This window comes from Anomaloglossus baeobatrachus, chromosome 2, assembly GCF_048569485.1.
Source record: "Anomaloglossus baeobatrachus isolate aAnoBae1 chromosome 2, aAnoBae1.hap1, whole genome shotgun sequence".
NCBI classification, from domain to species: domain Eukaryota; kingdom Metazoa; phylum Chordata; class Amphibia; order Anura; family Aromobatidae; genus Anomaloglossus; species Anomaloglossus baeobatrachus.
In genome coordinates this window covers 645987598-646006350 of record NC_134354.1, presented here as the reverse complement: position 1 = coordinate 646006350, position 18753 = coordinate 645987598, and the positions used below count along the sequence as shown (strand labels likewise).

The 18753-nt window shown below is 45.4% G+C and overlaps 1 protein-coding gene across 1 annotated transcript; it reads right to left on the bottom strand.

The window, feature by feature from the left end:
* Positions 1-14177: 14177 nt before the first annotated feature.
* LOC142290468 (ubiquinol-cytochrome-c reductase complex assembly factor 3-like) lies at positions 14178-18141 on the bottom strand. The gene is made up of 2 exons (XM_075334417.1): positions 17956-18141; positions 14178-14725 (listed from the first exon to the last, which is right to left on the bottom strand). The coding sequence occupies exons 1-2, from the start codon at positions 18073-18075 to the stop codon at positions 14594-14596; spliced, it is 252 nt and encodes an 83-aa protein (XP_075190532.1). The 5' UTR covers positions 18076-18141; the 3' UTR covers positions 14178-14593.
* Between the last annotated feature and the right edge of the window lie 612 nt (positions 18142-18753).

Sequence of the window (18753 nt, the reverse complement as noted above, 5' to 3'; positions counted from 1 at the left end):
ATATTTTTCTGCTCTCAGATGATATAGCAAAAACCTATTGACAGATTCCCTTTAATATATTTAATTTATAGATCTAGCAACTGGAAATGGAATTACACTGCGCCTGCCCTTTGCTCGACAAAACCTGGCAAGACTGTCATATCCAATGACCTTGAAGAAGGTTGTCTCTTCCCCGGTCACTTTATGCCATTTATAACTGGGAGTGTGCAAATTCCAGTTCCTAGAGCACTACTTGTCTTGATGCCTAGAGCAGAGTGCCGAAGAAGAAATGTGCGTCTACAAACACGAATGACGACTATTCTGGTGAAGATCATTGCAGGAAATCTTTCCATGTAGGTTGGAACATTTTTACTGCTATGATTTAATTTGGTATGCAAGTCTATACACTATGAAATCTAGGTTGAGATTAGTTTCCATTGCTGAAGCCTTCACATTCTGTTTTTAAACTATTTAAATAAAGGGATTATTCAATATATCGATTAAAAACAAACTGCTAATTTGATGGAAAAAATAAAAAGTAAGATGCACGGCTGATTGATAAAGCAGTTTTAGGCAAAATTATGATAAAAAATCTTCTTGAAATGTCGTAAATGGTTTGTACAAATCAAAGCAGCGCAAAAATTTGACAACTTTTTTGGCACAGACGCAAGGCAGGCAAGATGCACCAATTGCAAAGATTGGTGTACAACAGCCAGTTTTAATGAATTAGGACCACAATACCAACCTTTCCCCTACAGAACCAGTACTGTCCCACTTATATGAATGCTCAGCAATTGGAGTCATGATGCCAATAATATGGTAGGTGACCACTGGAGCTACCGATTGGCTGTAGCAGTCACATCTGGGATCAGTGGTGGTACTGGAGTCTGATGGGCCCCAGTTCAAAATTTGTATCTTTGCCCCCACTGTGTGTTGGTCAGAAGTATGGGCCCTTGTAGTGTTCTAAATTCTACAAATATAAGTGTTGCCCCCCCACATAATGTAATAATGTCCCTCATCCTTGGCCCCTTCCAGGTATGATGTCCTCTATCCGGGGCCTCTTGTATGTCCTTTTCAGTAATAATGTCCACAATCCTGGGTCCATTGCAGTAATATCATCCGACATCCTGTGCCCCTTCAAGTAACAATGTTCTCCATCCTGGGACCTTTCCTGGTATAATGTCCCCTATTCTGCACCTCTTCTTGGTTCCTGGTATGTCCCCCATCCTTGGCCCATTACACTTTTAGTAATATTGGTCCCTCATCCTTGGCCTTTTCCAGTAATAATGTCCTCCATCCTGGGCCCTTTCCTCGTATAATATTCCCCATCCTGGTACAATTATTCAGTAATAATGTCCCCCTTCCTGGCATAATGTCCCATGGCCCCACTCTTGAGCCCATTGTGTAATAATGTTTCCTGTTATGCTGCTTTTCTCTAACACATTAAAAAAAACAACGATTCTTCTCACCTTTCCCTAGAAGGCACAGTGCCCTCTTATATAGCCAGCGTAGGATGCCGACGGCTGACTTTAGGGTATCTGCTATGGGCAATGGATAATGCCACTGCTATGCGCCACCAGTGACTGGCAGGACGACATCAGCAATCATTACGCCCTTTTTTGTATTGAATTACTGAAATAAATTAACTTTTTCAGGATATTCTAATTTTTTGAGATGCACTTGTGAATTAGATATATTATGGTTCTACTGAACCAAACTGAAAGCCCTTCCATGCATGGTAGATGAAAGCCAGCTATACACATTGGATGGCTGTTGGCCACACGAAGGTTTGGCTATTCATTTGGCCAACAGACATCTTATCTGACTCTCCCATACACAAAAGAGCTTGTTCGGTTGAACACTCCTGTGTTCTCTATGAGAAAACTGTGTCTTACCTCTGGGAGAATAATGCAATCGAAAGTCTGAAATTGGACAAGCGCAATTAACATCTCACCTGATGATTAGTCGTCCAAATACATCGACATCAGCGAGTTTCGGCCAACATTAGTCTAAGGTGTATGGGGGCTGGATGGCATGTGGGGAATGAAAGGAAGCACTTGGAAATTAAATGGCTAATCCTTTTATTTTTATGGTTGATAATCCACTAAGTAATCCGTCAGTAGCTTTCTCCCTCTAGGTATTTGGGGGGAGTCGAGAAAGGTAGCTGGCATTCATCACCACAGAACCCTATAGGAATCTCATTTTGGTTTTGAAGATAAACAAGCCAACATAGCCATAGGGTGCACAATAAATAATTAGTTGATAATAGCTGACCTGGGTTCAAAATTTGTAAGGATATAATGTATACAGTAACTTAAGTTGTGGCACACTTAGACTTAGGCCACTTTCACATGGCAATATATTGGATCAGCACAAAAAAGTCAAACCCTCCTTTCTAAGGGGGCCGTTCGTTCTGTGTCACAGCGGCTGCAAGAGCGGCCAGAACTAACTTTCTCCACTCTGACTTGCTTTGCAGGTGACAGAGTGGAGACAGTTGGTCCCATGCAGAACAAGTCACAGTGTGCAGTAACTTGGTGACATGCAGCACAACAAGTCACAGAGTAGAGCAAGTTAATGACATGTAGCACACTATGTGTCAGAACAGAGCGTGTCACCAACTTGCTCTGCTCTGTCACGTGTCGTGCTGCATGTCACCAAGTTACTGCACACTGTGACTTGTGCTGCATGAGACCAACTGTCTCCACTCTGTCACCTGCACAACAAGTGATAGAGTGGAGCAAGTTGGTGACATGCAGCACAGCATGTGACAGAGCACCTCTCTTCCCTCTCTCTCTTCCCTCTCTCTCTTCTCTCTCTTTTCCCTCTCTCTCTTCCCTCTCTCTCTCTCTCTCTCACTTCCCTCTCTCTCCTGGCATGGTCAGTACAGAAATCTCTCTCTATCGTGGAGGGGTGAGAGGGGGTAATAAACATGGAGTACCTAAGTGTGTCTGTGTATTTATTTCTAATAAAAAAAAATTTTCTCTGTATGGTGTCTTTTTGTTAACCCTTTATTGGAGATTCTTAATGGCCGGGTCAAACTTGGCCTGACATTAAGAATCTCGGGCTTTATACCAGCTGGTAAAACAAAGCTGGTATTAACCCCTTATTACCCAATGTGCCACCTGGCACCAGGGCTACTGGAAGAGTTGGATACAGCGCCAGAAGATGGCGCTTCTATGAAAGCGCCATTTTCTGGGGCGGCTGTGACCTGCAATTTGCAGCGGCGGGGGCACAGAAAGCTTGGGCCACCATGCGCTGAAGATTCCAATCCCCAGCTGCCTAGATGTACCTGGCTGGACACAAAAAATGGGCGAAGCCCACGTCATATGTTTTTTTTTTAATTATTTCATGAAATTCATGAAATAATTAAAAAAGGGCTTCCCTATATTTTTGGTTCCCAGCCAGGTACAAATAGGCAGCTAGGGGTTAGGGGCATCCTGTACCTGCCTGCTGTACCTGGCTAGCATACAAAAAAAATATGGCGAAGCCCAAGTCATTTTTTTTTTTTTTGTTTTTAGGCAAAAAACTTAAAAAAAAGGCTTCCCTGGATTTTCCATTGCCAGTGAAGGTAACACCAAGCAGTGGGGGTTAGCAGCCAGTAGCTGCTTGTGTTACCGTTAGCAATAGAAAATGCAGCGGGAGCCCACGCATTATTTTTACTCCCCAACTCTAGGGTTAGGGTTATGTGTTTGGGGGTTTTGTTTTTTTTTAATTTTTTTTAATGATTTTTTTTTTAAAAATCGACATGGGCTTCGCCCATCGAGCACCAGAGCACTTTACTGCTCACTCATCCCTACTCCTGACCACACAGCCAGCAGAACAAATAATCAGATGACTCCAGTGTCGGCCAATTACTTGTTCAGTGTCCTCCTGCATCCATCGCAGCGTGTGCGGGCTGTGAGGTCAGCTGAGTTCAGGCCGGCAATGGAGTCACCTGATCTGAACTCAGCTGAACTCCAGCCCGCACACGCTGCAATGGATGCAGTGGGACACAGAACAAGTAATCAGCCGACACTGGAGTCAGCTGATCTGAACTCAGCTGAACTCCTGACCACCCAGCCCGCACACAGTCACATCGGCAGCAGGTAGTGACTGCTGTTAACCTGTATCCATCGCAGCATGTGCGAGCTGTGAGATCAGGAGTTCAGCTGACTCCAGTGCCGGCTGATAAATTCTTTGTCCCGCTGCAGAAGGATCCGGTAAAATAACAATTGCATTTGCATGCGTTGCACATTTAATCCACAGGATCCGGTCATATGCGGTTTGCGTTTTTTGCCTACAGGCAATAAAACACTGATGTGAAAGTAGCCTGCAAAAGGCATGCCACACGGATGATACGAACGACACATGGAGACTAAGCAAGAGGGGAAAAAGCAATCTCATGACCCATCATTTTTTTTCCCCCCAATTATTTATTTTTTTACGTTTTAAAAGCTGCTTTCATACATCCGTTTTTTGCCATCAGGCACAATCCGGCGAAAAACAGATAAAACCGGATCAGTTTTTTTCCTAATTGAATTGTATTAGCGCCGGATTGTGCCTGATGCCCTTGTGTTGCATCCGTCGTGCATGGATCCGGCGAAATGTATGTGTCCAGCTGCCAGAAAGGACACAGCATGCAACGTTTTTTGGCAGCGGCAAAAAAACGGACCGTGCCGGATCTGGCGCCGTCCGGCGTCATGTACAATGAAAGCCTATGGGCGCCGGATCCGTCGTAATGCGCCATAAATCGCATTACAGCGACTGATTACGTTTTTTTCTACTGAGCATGCTCAGTAGCACAACGGATCCGTCCATAAACTGAAGGAACTGATGGAAAAAACTGATGCAACTGATTTGTTTTTTCGCCTGATCCGTTGCATCAGTTTTTACACTGGATTGTGCCTGATTCCAAAAAACTGATGTGTGAAAGCAGCCTAATGATAATTTCTGTACACACACACACACACACACACACACACACACACACACAGACACTATGAACTATATGAGAACAAGCAGAAGATAGACGCTTTCCTCCCCTGGTTGTGCAGAGCTGGGAGCTTCTGCTGTCTATTGTGATTGCTCTCAGTGCATCTACACTGGGATGAGGCAGTCTTTGGGTGGAGAGCTGGGTGGGTGTGTTAGATACAGTCCTAAGAATTATGGGAGTTGTAGGAACTGAACACATGAAGTCAGGAGAGAGATTAGCTCCTCTGCCAGAGGGTGCATTTTTTTCTGCACTGAAAAAAACGCAACGTGCGCACATAGCCTTACTCCATCAGAGCTGGAGCCAGAAATGAGGATGTGCTGCTAGAGCACGATAAAAGGTAATATTGCTGAAATAACATAATAGATGTGTGGAGAGGCACATATTAGCAAGATTTATGAGAAAAAAAAAATCAGTTTTGGTAACTGGATAACTTCTTTAATATTGAAGGTATCAGCCGCTCAAAATGTGTTTTCCTCAACAATTTCTTCACTGATAGCAAAATAGATGTACTTGTTCTTCAGGAAACGAGAACTCCTAGCCCGTTGCTTAGGTACTTTTGAACTTGTGCGGATTCAGACTTTTACAGTCCGGGTCCGTCCATCACTAATAAAGAGCTAATAATTGCATTCTTATCACTAAAATACTGTTTTAGCCCCAGATGTTTTATTTTCACAAAGGGAAATGGCTAAACAAGAACCTATTATTTGTTATACAATTTTTGCTGAATGTGGCTATTTGACTTTTTTGCAGTGCAGATCTTTCTAGAATAGTTTGGACTATTTGCAGAGCCCCTGATATGCCTAAACAGTGAAAATCCCCCTCAAGTGACCCCTTCTTATCAATTTACACCGCTCTGGGAAATCATCAATGGGTGTAGTGGCTATTTTTACGCTATGGGCATTTTCCAGAAACAAACACAGTAGCAGTAGCAGAGTAAAAATTGCAAATCTGCCATTGTGGCGGCTAATACATTGTAGCGCCCAATACATTGTCCCCAGCTTGTGGTTCTGGAGCAATACACATAAAATAAGTGGACTCTCATCACTACGTTAATTTCAAACGTGAATGCTGACTGCGGTTTAGGCACATTGTGGGGCTCAGAAGGGAGGAGGCATTTGGATTTAGGAGCTCAGATTTCACTAGATTTGTCTTTCCAGATCCTTTGTGCTACAAATACTGTAACTTGGACACCCTCTATATTTCTGTTAACAGGTGACAGATCCAAGTGGGAATTTGTTTTTTTTGTGGGTTTAGTTAAAGCTTTTATTAGGCTGGAATCACATTTATGCGTGTAAAAACGGTCCGAGTAGCAGGAAAAAGTCGACCGATTTTAGTTCATGTTCAGATCAGTGTGCAATGCAACTGCACTGCGATCCTGGGATTTTTCTCATGATTGCAGTGCGTGTGCAATGCATGTTTGATGCATATGGGATGCGTTTTTACTATGTCATCTGCCATTCAGCTCTGCTACATGGCCGCTGACAGCAGACACAGACAGAGCCGCACGATCAGAATGAAGTCGGATGAACTTCACCCGACTTCATTGTCATCCTGCGGCTCTGTCTGTGTGGCATGGCCCCTGATTTTCGGTCACCGGTGAAGGTCTCACCGGTGACCGCACATCCCCTGAGTGACCGCAGTGAGCCGCGCGATCAGCGGTGCCGTCACTGAGGTTACCCGCGGCCACAGCAGAAGTCCTCCCGCTGAGATCTGTGGCCGTGGGTAACCTGAGCGATGGCACCGCTGATAGCGCGACTCACTTCAGTCGCTGTGGGGAGCTCACAGAGAGCGGTCGTGGTCTGTGAATGATATCTGTCAGCTTCCGATGTAGCAGAGCTGACAGCATCGAGGGACCTCTGTGGATTACGTCGGACATGGAAGGGTATTTGTGGACTTGAATAAAGTGGTGAAAGAGGGTTATTTTTTTTATTTATTTCAAATAAAGGATTTTTTTGTGTATGTCTTCATTTTCTTAATCTTACAGGTTAATCATGGAAGGTATCTCGGGGAGACGCCTGCCATGATTAATCTAGGACTTAGTGGCAGCTATGGGCTGCTGCCATTAACTCCTTATTACCTCGATTGCCACCGCACCAGGGCAATTCAGTATGGCCGGGTACAGTCCCAGGACTGTCGCATCTAATGGATGTGGCTATTCCGGGCGGCTGCTGGCTGATATTGTTAGGGTGGTTGGGTCCCCATAACGTGGGGCTCCCCATCCTGACAATACTAGCCTTCAGCCGTGTGGCTTTACCCTGGCTGGTATTAAAATTGGGGGGAAGCGCACGCAGTTTTTTTTAATAATTTATTTATTTTACTGCATGATATAGACCCGCCCACCGGCAGCTGTGATTGGTTGTAGTGAGACAGCTGTCACTCATCGTGGGGGCGTGTCTGACTGCAACCAATCATAGGCGCCGGTTGGCGGGTAAAGCAGGGAATACGAGATTGAATAATGAGCGGCCGGCTTTTTCAAAAGGAGAAGCCGCCGGAGCAGTGTGAACGCCGTGCAGCGCCGCGCTGGTGATCAGAGATCGGTGAGTATGAGAGAGGGAGGGAAAGGAATAGACCGACATGGACAGAGAGAAAGAGAGACCGACAGAGAGAGAGACCGACCGACAGACCGACAGATTAGAAAAAAATAGCAGATGGGAGCTGCCTCATTGATTAACATGTGTCCGAGTGCAATGCAAGAATTTCTCGCATTGCACTACTGCGAGAAAATCGCAAGTGAGAAGCCGGCCTAAGTGGTATTTTGGGGTAGAGAACAATTTGGTTGAGTTCACATGAAATGTGATTCAGATGCAACCCCCAACAGAGCCATTCACTAATGAGACAGGCGGAGTTACTCCAGACTCCATTTGGTCTTTGTTTAGTGGTGTCCAGCATTTCTGAGGTGCACAAACCTGTGGCTGACCACGCTTTTGTGCACTCCTAAAAAAAATGCCTAAAAAGATGGACACCACTGGATTATAGGACAGACAGAGCGTTAACAGTGACCCCCTCTGACTCATCATAAAGAATTTTCCACTAGGGGGTCTGTCTGAATCACATATTTCAAAGATTTATATGGAAACTCAGGTTGAAGCGCTCAGCGCAGGGCGCAGGATAAATGCAAGCCGAACCTTATGCTATGCACCCACGGGACAACGTACCTGCGGATTTTGCTGCGGAAAACCTGCGGATTTATCTGGATTTTCCAGGTAAATCCGCAGGTTTGCGCAAGTACAGACATTCCCCAGGTTATCCTATGGGATTTGGGGAGTGTTGTATCAATGCTGCGGTATGTGCGGCTGCGGAATATGCTACAGGTTTCCCGCACCCGCACATAACTGCATATCAGTTATTCATGTGGAAATATCTGCGAATGTCCTGCCTTTCCACTATGGAGATAGAGGGTGGGACTGCCGCAGGTATTTCCGCACTTGTTCCACAGGTTTACTGCAACAAAAATGCTTGAATCCCGCAGCAATGGATAGCTGCGGATTCCGGGCAGCAGCTGCGGTAAACCTGCAGACAAACCTGCGGCAAGGTCCACGGGTACGTTGTCCCATGGGCACATAACCTTACAGCGATTTTTGGCAGTAAGAATGAACAAATCAACAGCAGGTCAAGAATTGGTTATATTTATTTTTTTAAGGTGTTCACCGTGCAGTATAAGTGATTTCACAGCTTTATTCTAATTGATGTGATTATAGCAATACCAGATTTTTTATTTTTTTAATTTTTTTTAAGTTTGGCTGCTAGCACACACTAAAAAATGTTGTGTTCTTACAAAAAAAAAAGAAGTTTTTGCATTGCCATATTTTGAGAGCTAAAATTTTTGTGTATTTCTGCTGAAAGTCATGACAGGGCTTGTTTTTGTATAATGAGTTGATGTTTTTATTGGTACCATTTTCGGGCACATACCCTTTTTTATCACTGTATATTCCGATTTTTAGTAAGCGGAATGAACAAAAAAAAACAAGTAAAATATATCTTTGTACTGTGTTAGCCAGTAGAGATAGCCATTAAAAGGTATCAACCATTGAGGACTCTCAGTTCTTAAAAAAAAACAGTAATTCAGGACATTTTTTTTTTGTTTTTAAATGCCGTTCCACTTGAGGTCAGTACAATTACAGCTACAGTGACATATTTACAGTATTTTTTATGTTTTGCACAATAAAAACTATTAGAATAAAAATATTGTTTTTGCATCGCTATATTCTGAGCTATAACTTTTTTATTATTCTGCTGATGGGGCTATTTGGCGACTTATTTTAAGGGACAAAAAGAGGTTTCCAGCTATGCCCTTTATATTTACTTTTGTATTTTTGATCACATTTTATTCACTTTTTGTTAGGTGGTTTTATGAAAAAGCATAATTTTATGCCCCCTTTTTTTTACGGTGTGCTCTGAAGGGGTTAAATAGTGACTTTTATAGATCAGGTTGTACCGAACGTGGCAATACCAAATTTGTGTAGTTTGTTTATTTCTGTTTTTACATAAATATATATATTTATTGCAACAGTATTTTTTTTCTCTTTTTTTATATATATTTTTTTACAATTTTTTTTCATTTTTTACTTGGTCCCTCTATGAGAGAGTGAGAGTATATTAGTAACCTTTATCCACTGTGAACTGAGGCAAAACGTTTATTTACTGTTTATTCTATGCATTGTTACTGACCAGCCACAAGAGGCCGCTGTTTTGCATCTGCATTCAACTGTTTGGTGACTTCTCCAGTGGAGATCAAGAGCTGGGGAGGCGGTGTGTGTGAGCTGCAGGAAAAGTGAGAGGTCTGCATAATGGAAAGGAGTCACCGCTGAAACACTTAAGTGAATTGGGAGAAGATTCATGTTGACATTTAGCAAGGAGAACCGTGACGTGTGTGAGCAGCATCCTGTGCCAGAGATCACCATTCTGCAGTTGCTGGCTATACTGGTTCATCGTGAGAGGATTTCCAAGTCTCTTATTATGGCAGCTGGACACAATAGTACCTGGGTACGGTAGGCTGGGCCCACGAACACGTGCACACTACACTTTATGTTTTGGTACCAAAACACCTATCTGATCTGTTCAGGCCGACTATATACACAGTAAGACTTGCCGGCTCTGCTGTGTCAGTTTACAGTTACATTTAAACTCTTAAAGGGACAGCGCCACATGTTTGCATTGACTGTTGCTCTATAAGATTTCCAGGACTGTGTTGCTGAGCTGCGTGGTTTGCCTTCCCACTTTTACCATCTGCCTTCTTTGGGAGGCTTCAGCAATTAAGAGTATTTCGGTGATTTATGGGATTTGTGTTTAGGTTTATAAGTTGTCAACTCTTGCGCTGCACCACTGCTAGGGTGTGTTCACGCACACACAATTATTCCAGCTTCCCAGAGGGATTACTAGCTATTAGGCGACCGTCCCCTTGGTTATGCAAAGGTTGGTGATAAGGTGACATAAATCGTCGTTATGAGTGGCGCAGTACAGGGGTGTCGGCCCTAGGCCTTGTATTTATATTGTTCTGTTTAATGGTTGTGTAGAACCCCAGGGAGTCGGGGAAAAAAAAGTCACCCGGCCAGTGAAGGCCAGGTGATGTCACGGGTGGCCCTGTCCGGTTTCGTGACCCCGAGGTGTACACGGAGGGGGATGGGTGGATATGGGTGATGGTGGAGGTTGATTTTGTGACGCCACCTGCGGTATGCGGCCAGGGATCAGCGGTCGCTGCTATTGCTGTGCTCTTGTGCGGATAGTAGTAGCAGAAAAGATGGTTTCTCTCCCAACAGGTGGAGCAGGCCCCGGGGAGGATGATGAGGGCTTTAGTGGTGGCGGAAACCGTTGGCGCCGGCAATAAGAGTCCGAGTCGGCTGCTGCAGTTCCAGGTTGTTTTACTCACTCTTATGCCATGCGCCCGGGTAGTACCGATCACCCGCTGTGATGGGCCCCGTCGACCTTGCATTAGTTGGAAGAAGCCACCGGTGTTTGGGAAATGTCCTTTATAAAAGTTGCCCCTCCAGTAGTGAGGAACCTGGGCTGAGCGTTCCGCTCCAAGCCACAGGCCCCGTGAAAAAAGAGAAAGGAAGAAGGGGATGGTGGTGTCGTCGCCAGAACTGAAGTCCCGGGTAGACTGACTCAAGATTGTGTGCAGTTGCTCCTACTTCTACCCAAAGTGGAACCCACCCCTCAGATGGTTGTCCTAGTAACCGGGAAGTCCCAAGCTTCATGTTGGCCAACACCCCTGCCTACCCTAGTCCAGCTCCCCAGTGAGAAGGCTCCTAAGCTGTATGTAAAGTGTGAATGTGTAACACCGGTGATTAACCCCCTCCTTACCCAAGGCGAATACCGCACCTTACATAAGGTGCAGTACTCTGTGGCGACTGGAGCCGCAGGGGTGCCACAGATGCCTTTGTTCTTGTAAAGTAAAGCAATCATTTATCAATCCAACTGCCTAGAGTCACTTTCCTAATGTGTGGTTTGCTGTATACTGGGGAGCCCACCCTGTGCATGACTTACCCCTCTATGGGACTTTAACATTCATCACTGATATAATGCATTGCTATGCACCAACATGGCAATGAATTACACCTGTCAGTGATGCAGTGACAGAAGCCTTTTAGACCATGCTCCTGGCATAGTCTAAAAGGCTTGCCGTAGCTGACTGACCCAGAGATCTTCATGACGACCTTGGGTTACCATGACAACAATCAGCCCCTCACTATGAAGTCACATGGGTGCCGATCAGATGGGAGAGGGAGGCCACAGACATTTAGGGGGTTAAACTGCCAGGCCCTCCTGACTGAGAGCCAGGGCTTAGCTGTCACGTAATCTGAGTTTATGGCGGCGATCACGCAAGCACATCTCCTGTACACACGCCATCTCCAGGTCAGAAAGGGGTTAAAGAGCCAGACTCAAACTGGTTGGGTACTAGTTATTGATTATTTTGAGTATTCGAGGGTTGTTTCCCAAAAAAATAGTGCAATTTATTACTTTAAATATTGTAGGCAACTTCAGTCCAAACAATATGTCCATTTACCTTATTAGGTGCATAAATCTCTTTAAAATTTTGTATTTGCCCAAATTCTTAAATTTATTTCAATTCTTCCTCATGATTACTAGAGCAACAATTATCCTTTTGAAGCTTGATTTGGACCTTCTACTGGCAAGGATTGCCCTATTATCAACTTTTCAATTTGGCACGTGCAAATAAATCATTGACCCTAGCTTATCCTTTTAGTTCCTGGCAGCTCAGCTCAGTGTACAATACACCAATACAGTGTATTGATGAATAGATATTGACACGAGCAATGCCGCTACTGTTCTAGGAGAATCATTAATGGGTTCTTATAAAGAGTTATCTGACCTATCCTAAAGCTATAATACAGCCCCATCAGCTCCAATCCCCTCAAGACAGTAGCTGGAGTGTGAGTAATAGCACAGAATACATTGAGAGGCTTGGATAAGCCACTAGCGTCGCCTAGGGTGCCTCTCTGGTTTAATCTTCTTTCCACATTCATATTCTCTGCCTGATGTGGTTCTTTGGGCTACGTATGGTGTCATACTCACCTTTCCTTTGTTCTTAGACACCTCTGACTTGCTTATCTTTGAGGATTTCCAAGCTAGGTATGGGGTTCCTGATACTGCCAAGTTCCTATGTACACAGGAGCGGCAGTGTCACTAGGCTTTTCAAAACTGTAGCTCTTAGGGACCTCAGATTTACTTAAACCTCTCACCCAAGCATGTTCTCTTCTTCAGTCATCTGTTTTCCACCCTTATTATAAGTCTTCTATGAAACAGGTGGTAGATATACAAGCCTTGACACTACCGGAATAGGGAGAGGTGAAAGATATTAATCAGTGGTAAGGGTTAGGGACGGGTTTTATCCAGTCAAATTTTCTAAATAGTTTATTATACTCCAGAAAGGATGAGGTGGTTTGGGGTAGTCCTGAATGACTTGTGCTCTTATTACCATGTGTCGATAGCCTTTATGCACCTAATTTGGTCCGGTTGGAAAATTCTTCCATTCTGCTCTGAGCTATTTGTTTCTTCATGAACACTTTGCAGCCCTAGGGCAGTAATGGCAAACCTATGGCACACGTGCCAGCTGGAGCACGCAGAGCCCTTTCTGCTGGCACGCGTGCTGTCACCTCATGCAGTTGTTTTGAACTGCTGCCGCTTTGCACTGCTAGCGCAATTGCGCTGGCAGTTCAAAGTTGTGTTGGAGCGGAGGAGACATTTCTCCTCTCTCTCACACTCCTTTTCTAGGCCGCAGGTCTGTTGCCTAGGAGACAGTGGGAGCGTCAGTAAGTGGCAGCAGCGTACTGACATCTTCTGGCTGCACGGGAACTGAGGACCCAGTAGCATGGGTGTTGGAAAGTGAGTTGTTGTGGTGATTTTTTTTTTTTTTTTTTTTAAACTTCTGTGCGGCTGTGTCATGGTTGAGGAAACAAACATGCCAGAATCCTGAATCCAACGATGTATAACTTAGATTATTAGGGGTAGCAATTCTAACACAATCAGAATTTTCAGATTTAGTCATGCAGATGAGCAGAGCTGAACCCACCCACAGGAAGTGTGTGGGACAACATAGAGCTAGTAACAGTAATGATAACATCCTGCTGCTAAAACAAACATCACACACCTTGATAAAAGGCATTGCTAAATGCACTGTGTTAACGCTTACATGCTGTCTTCAGATTTCATAGCAAAATCCCTTTAATAATGTCTCGCAGGAGGACATTTACACTGAACTTTCCTTTTTTATGTACTAGAATAGCACATTCCAATCAAGACAGAGTAATATATTTTATGTAATGGAGGAGAGGAAGGGCAGGAGGGTATGTCAAAGAGCATTTGAGAAGTTGTAAAAGGCACACACACACACTTGTGGCACAATAAGACATCAGCTATTATTACTTAAGTGGGAGCTCAAAATCCCCCCCCACACACACACACACACACACAAGCTGTCCTCTGAAGGTCGGGGAACGCTGTTAGGCACATGAGTAATTATTTTTAGGCCAAATTTAGACATCTATGAAAGATTTTGTGTACAAACCGACTTGTCCTTGCTTCTCCTGACCCCCAACTCAACAACCTCATTTTTTTTCCTTCTCATCATAAATAATAACCTGAGAACACTGCTTAGAAAGTGATGGGACTGAAAAATGATTCATTGGCGAGTCTAGGAGTATCTGCCCACAGCTCCCACCATACAGGTATTCGCTTGTCTCTACAATAAAGGTTATGTCATAAGATCTCAGCGTGAATCTAGTATGTGTTTATTTCATAAATTATAATATAGTACACTTATCGCCTGCATTGTAAAATGCCTCTGCTGTGAAACAATGGGACATAATCCCACAAGATACCTCACAGGGTTAAAATAGCAGGTTTGAAGTGCTACCAGAATCCTAGGGATTGCTTAGCCAATGTGGAGAGAGTCCTCCATAACCATTAGTTGAAACCTTTACAGGGTGTTTCATAAATGTTATTTAGTGCCGGCCTCATGAACAGGGTAGTACAGTGCTGGGATTGCCTCCAGTTTACAGTATGATTACTAAAATCCCAATAGATGGCGTGAATCCCCAGGAAACATTAGCTTGGAGGTCGTGCACACTCTCGTAGGTGACTAACTCCAGCAATGGCAGTGGTAGTATTTGCCAGAGGTCTTTATCATCTTGAGTTCCAGTGAGGTTTGCTGGCGACGTTCACTTTGGTCTCTGCAGCATCTTTAAGGACTTTAAGCACCATCTCGTTTTGACTACGTAGGTCCGCCATCATAGCCGGGTTTTCCTTCATTGCCTTCTGTAACATTAACATAATGGGAGTGAGTAAAAATTAAAATCAAAATTTGTGTTACCATAATTTAAAGGGGCTTTCCCCACAAACAAAGTTCATTTTAATCAATAGATTTTGGAATATTAAATTATTATTGTTCCACACTTGCATGTCTAAATAAATTAAAAAAAAAAAAAAAAATGTTCCTGTGCTGAGAATCTTACAGCCAATCCTGCTTTCACACAGCAGTTTTTTGCCATCAGGCACAATCCGGCAAAAACCTGAAAAAAAAAAAACCAAAAACGGATCTGGCGTCTGTTGCTGCCAGATCCGGTTTTTTCCCCTATAGACTTCCATTAGCACCGGATTGTGCCGCAAAGCCTTGCGTTCCATCCGGCTTTCGCTGGATCCGGCAAAATTTGCTTGTCCGGCAGCCGGATGGAGCACTGAGGCAGCTTTCACACATCCGTTTTTTTTTTTTTTGCAGTGCGGCACAATCCAACTCAAAAACCTATGCAACAGATGCGGCGAAAAAAACCCCAGATCCGTTGCAGAAGTTTTTTCCATGCGGCCCATCCGTTTTTTGACGGATGCGGCTTGATTCTGAGCATGTGCAGTTCAAAAAAAACCGCATCCGGCGGCTGGATGCGTTTTTTGCCGCAGGTTGCCGCATCCGGCGTCCATAAGCTTGATCCGGATCTGGCACGATGTGGTTTTTTTCACGGCACAAAAAATATGTGCCAGGCAACGTTCCATCCGGCCGCCGCATGGGCTAAATATGCCGCATCCGGCAAAAAACAGACGCAACACAAGGCCATGCGGCACAATACGGCGCTAATGCAAGTCTATGCGGGGAAAAAATGGAACCGGCAGAAAAAAAAAAAAAAGTTGCGTTTTTTCTGCAAAGAGCCGTATTGTGCCGCTCAGCAAAAACCGGGTGTGAAAGCAGCCTGAGGGAATGTTTTTGGTCTCCGGCAAAAAGCCGTATCGTGCCGGATCCGGTGGAGTATGGCATATTTTATAATGGAAGCCTATGGCTTTGTGCGCACTAGGCGTTTTTGCCACGTTTTTAGCGGCGTTTTTTACCGCGTTTGTGCTGAAAACACAGTGACATTGCTTCCCCAGCAATGTCAATGGGTTTTCATAAGTGCTGTCCGCACACAGCGGTTTTTTTTAGCTGCGTTTTTGTGGTGACGACAAAAATGCAGCATGTCAATTATTTCTGCGTTTTTCACCCATTGAGTTCAATGAATGTTTAACAACGCAATGAAAAACGCATATAGCCGCGTTTCTATGACTAAAAACGCAGCTATAAACGCAAGGGGTGGTACTACAGTGACGTGTACAGGAAGAGGATTCCTTCTGTTGGTAAACACAGAAGCATGAATCCTCCCGGTACCGTCACCGCTGCATCCACCTCCCGCCCGGTGCCATGTCAGCTCCGTGCGGCGCCATGTCTGGGCGGGAGGTGGAGGCAGCGGCGAAAACCAAAGTGAACAGTAGAAAAAAAAAATGTCATATATACTCACCTGTCTGCAGGGTCCCGGTGCCATGTCCGCTCCTGTCCCGGTACCGCCGCTCTGGCTGTGTGCAGTCTCCCCGGGGCAGGACCTTGCGGTGGATCACCTGATGCAGTCACCTGACGCATCAGCTGATCGTAGTCTCGCCAGCTTTTTCGCGCCCGGCCGGCTATCAGCTGATCCTGCCGTCAGGGGACTTAATCAGCTGATTACCGGCAGCTCCTGCAGCGATCGGACGGGATCAGACTCCTTTTCAACCGATCGCTCCAGGAGCTGCCGGTAATCAGCACAGCACATAAGTGAGTATTTTTTTTTTCTACTGATGCATCTGCTGATTGTATAATCGGCTTTTATACAATCAGCTGATGTGTGATGTGATTCAGGCACTTGATCCTGACACATCATCTGATCGCTTTGCCTTCCAGCAAACCGATCAGATGATATTGGATCCGGATTGGACGGCGCAGGACCCTGACCCAGGATTACTGCGGAGGGGGGGGTTCTTTATTTAAATAAAGATGGAGTCACTAATTGTGTTGTGTTTTATTTCTAATAAAAATATTTTTCTGTGGTTTTTTTTTTTTTATCATTACTAGAAATTCAAAGTGGCCATGTCTAATATTGACGTGACACCATGAATTTCGGGCTTAGGGCCAGCTGATAATATACAGCTAGCCCTAACTCCATTATTACCTAGCTAGCCACCCGGCATCAGGGCAGCTGGAAGAGTAGGATACAGCGCCAGAAGATGGCACTTCTATGAAAGCGCCATTTTCTGGGGTGGCTGCGGACTGCAATTCGCAGTGGGGGTGCCCAGAAATCTTGGGCACCCTGCACTGTGGATTCCAATCCCCAGCTGCCTCGTTGTACCCGGCTGGACTCAAAAATTAGGCGAAGACAACGTCTTTTTTTTTTAATTTCATGAAATAATTAAAAAAAAGGGCTTCTCTATATTTTTGGTTCCCAGCCGGGTGTCAAATAGGTAGCTGGGGGTTGGGGGCAGCCCGTACCTGCCTGCTGTACCCGGCTAGCATACAAAAATATGGCGAAGCCCATGTCATTTTTCTTTTTGGGCAAAAAACTGCATACAGTCCTGGATGGAGGATGCTGAGCCTTGTAGTTCTGCAGCTGCTGTCTGCTCTCCTGCATACACTAGTTCTGCAGTTGTCTGCTCTCCTGCATACAATGAACATTTTGAAGAAGGAAATGACATCAGACCTTTTTTTTTTTCCATCAACAATCTTTAATGGCATTGTGCACTGATTAAAAACGCAGTGAGCAAAAACGCAGCAAAAAACGCACCAAAGCCGCGTGTGCGTTTTTTAAGACAAAAACGCACATAAAAACACAGCATGAAAAAAAACGCCTAGTGCGCACATACCCTATGGATGCCGGACCCGGCGTAACGCGGATCACTGACATACAAGCCTCAAGTATAACCTCACATTAGGCCAGTGACATCAGGGGTCTGGCAGTGAGCGGGGGTCTCACCTAGGGGCAGCCCCTGCTAAATACAGATCATTCTAGTCTAGTGCTGCAGTGTCCATTACATCACCTACATTGCCACTGGCAGCGTGCCATGCTCACCCAGAGCACCATGGCTACCCTCCGCTTCTGCAGGCCTCTATCCTGACTGGTCGGGCTCCTGTGACATCAGCACGTTATATCCCCTGCGCTCACGTCCTTGCACCCACTGTTGGACTGTATGGAGGACTCTCTTTGATATTCGCTCCTTACCTTCCGCATTTCTAGTAACTCATTCTGCTTCGGTGCCATAAACGACCACAACAAGCAACCGAGCCCGGTCCAGCCGGCAACGGCCAGAGAGCCCACCGCCAGTTTATACACGAACGACATGTCACGTGACCTACGAGCCGCTGGCTCTGAAGCCACGCCCGGACCAACGGCATGAGCGTGCAGGGGAGGAGCCTAACAATGTCACCTGACCGGATAAAAAAGGGCGGAGGCACGTGTGAATAGCTTGTTCTGTGCGTAGTGTGAGGGGAGGGGGCGTCCTAGGTAGAGGGAGGTGCTGCGCCTGCGCCCTGAGAGGGGGGAATAGGTGATGGCGCAGGCGCACATTGACCACCCGCAATTCTGCCCCAGGCGCAAGGTGTAGCTGCGGTGCGCTGCTGTGCTGTGTGGGGCGGATGAGCCTGGATCTCGCAGCACCGCGGTAACCCATTAGGTGCCGGCCTTTATCCAGCAGAGCTCTGGACTCTACAATGACGCGCATTGGGCTGTGGGTACACGTGACCTCCGCCGCGGCACTGCTCGTACTGCCGAACCCTGCCGTTACATAATGTCGGTGAACGAGGTCGCAGCCAGTGGGTTTCTCACCTTGTGTCCGCACTGACCACATCCACCTGCAGCGCAGCGCTATACCGGCTGTGTCACCGAGGCCTGGCCACTGTTGCCGTGCGACCTCCGCCGTGTAGACACTGGTCATTATGGATTGGCTTTTATTCATGTATTTTGTGGGGAAAGCATGCAAAAGAAGGAAAGTCGTTCCACCAGCTTAATTTGTTATTTTGT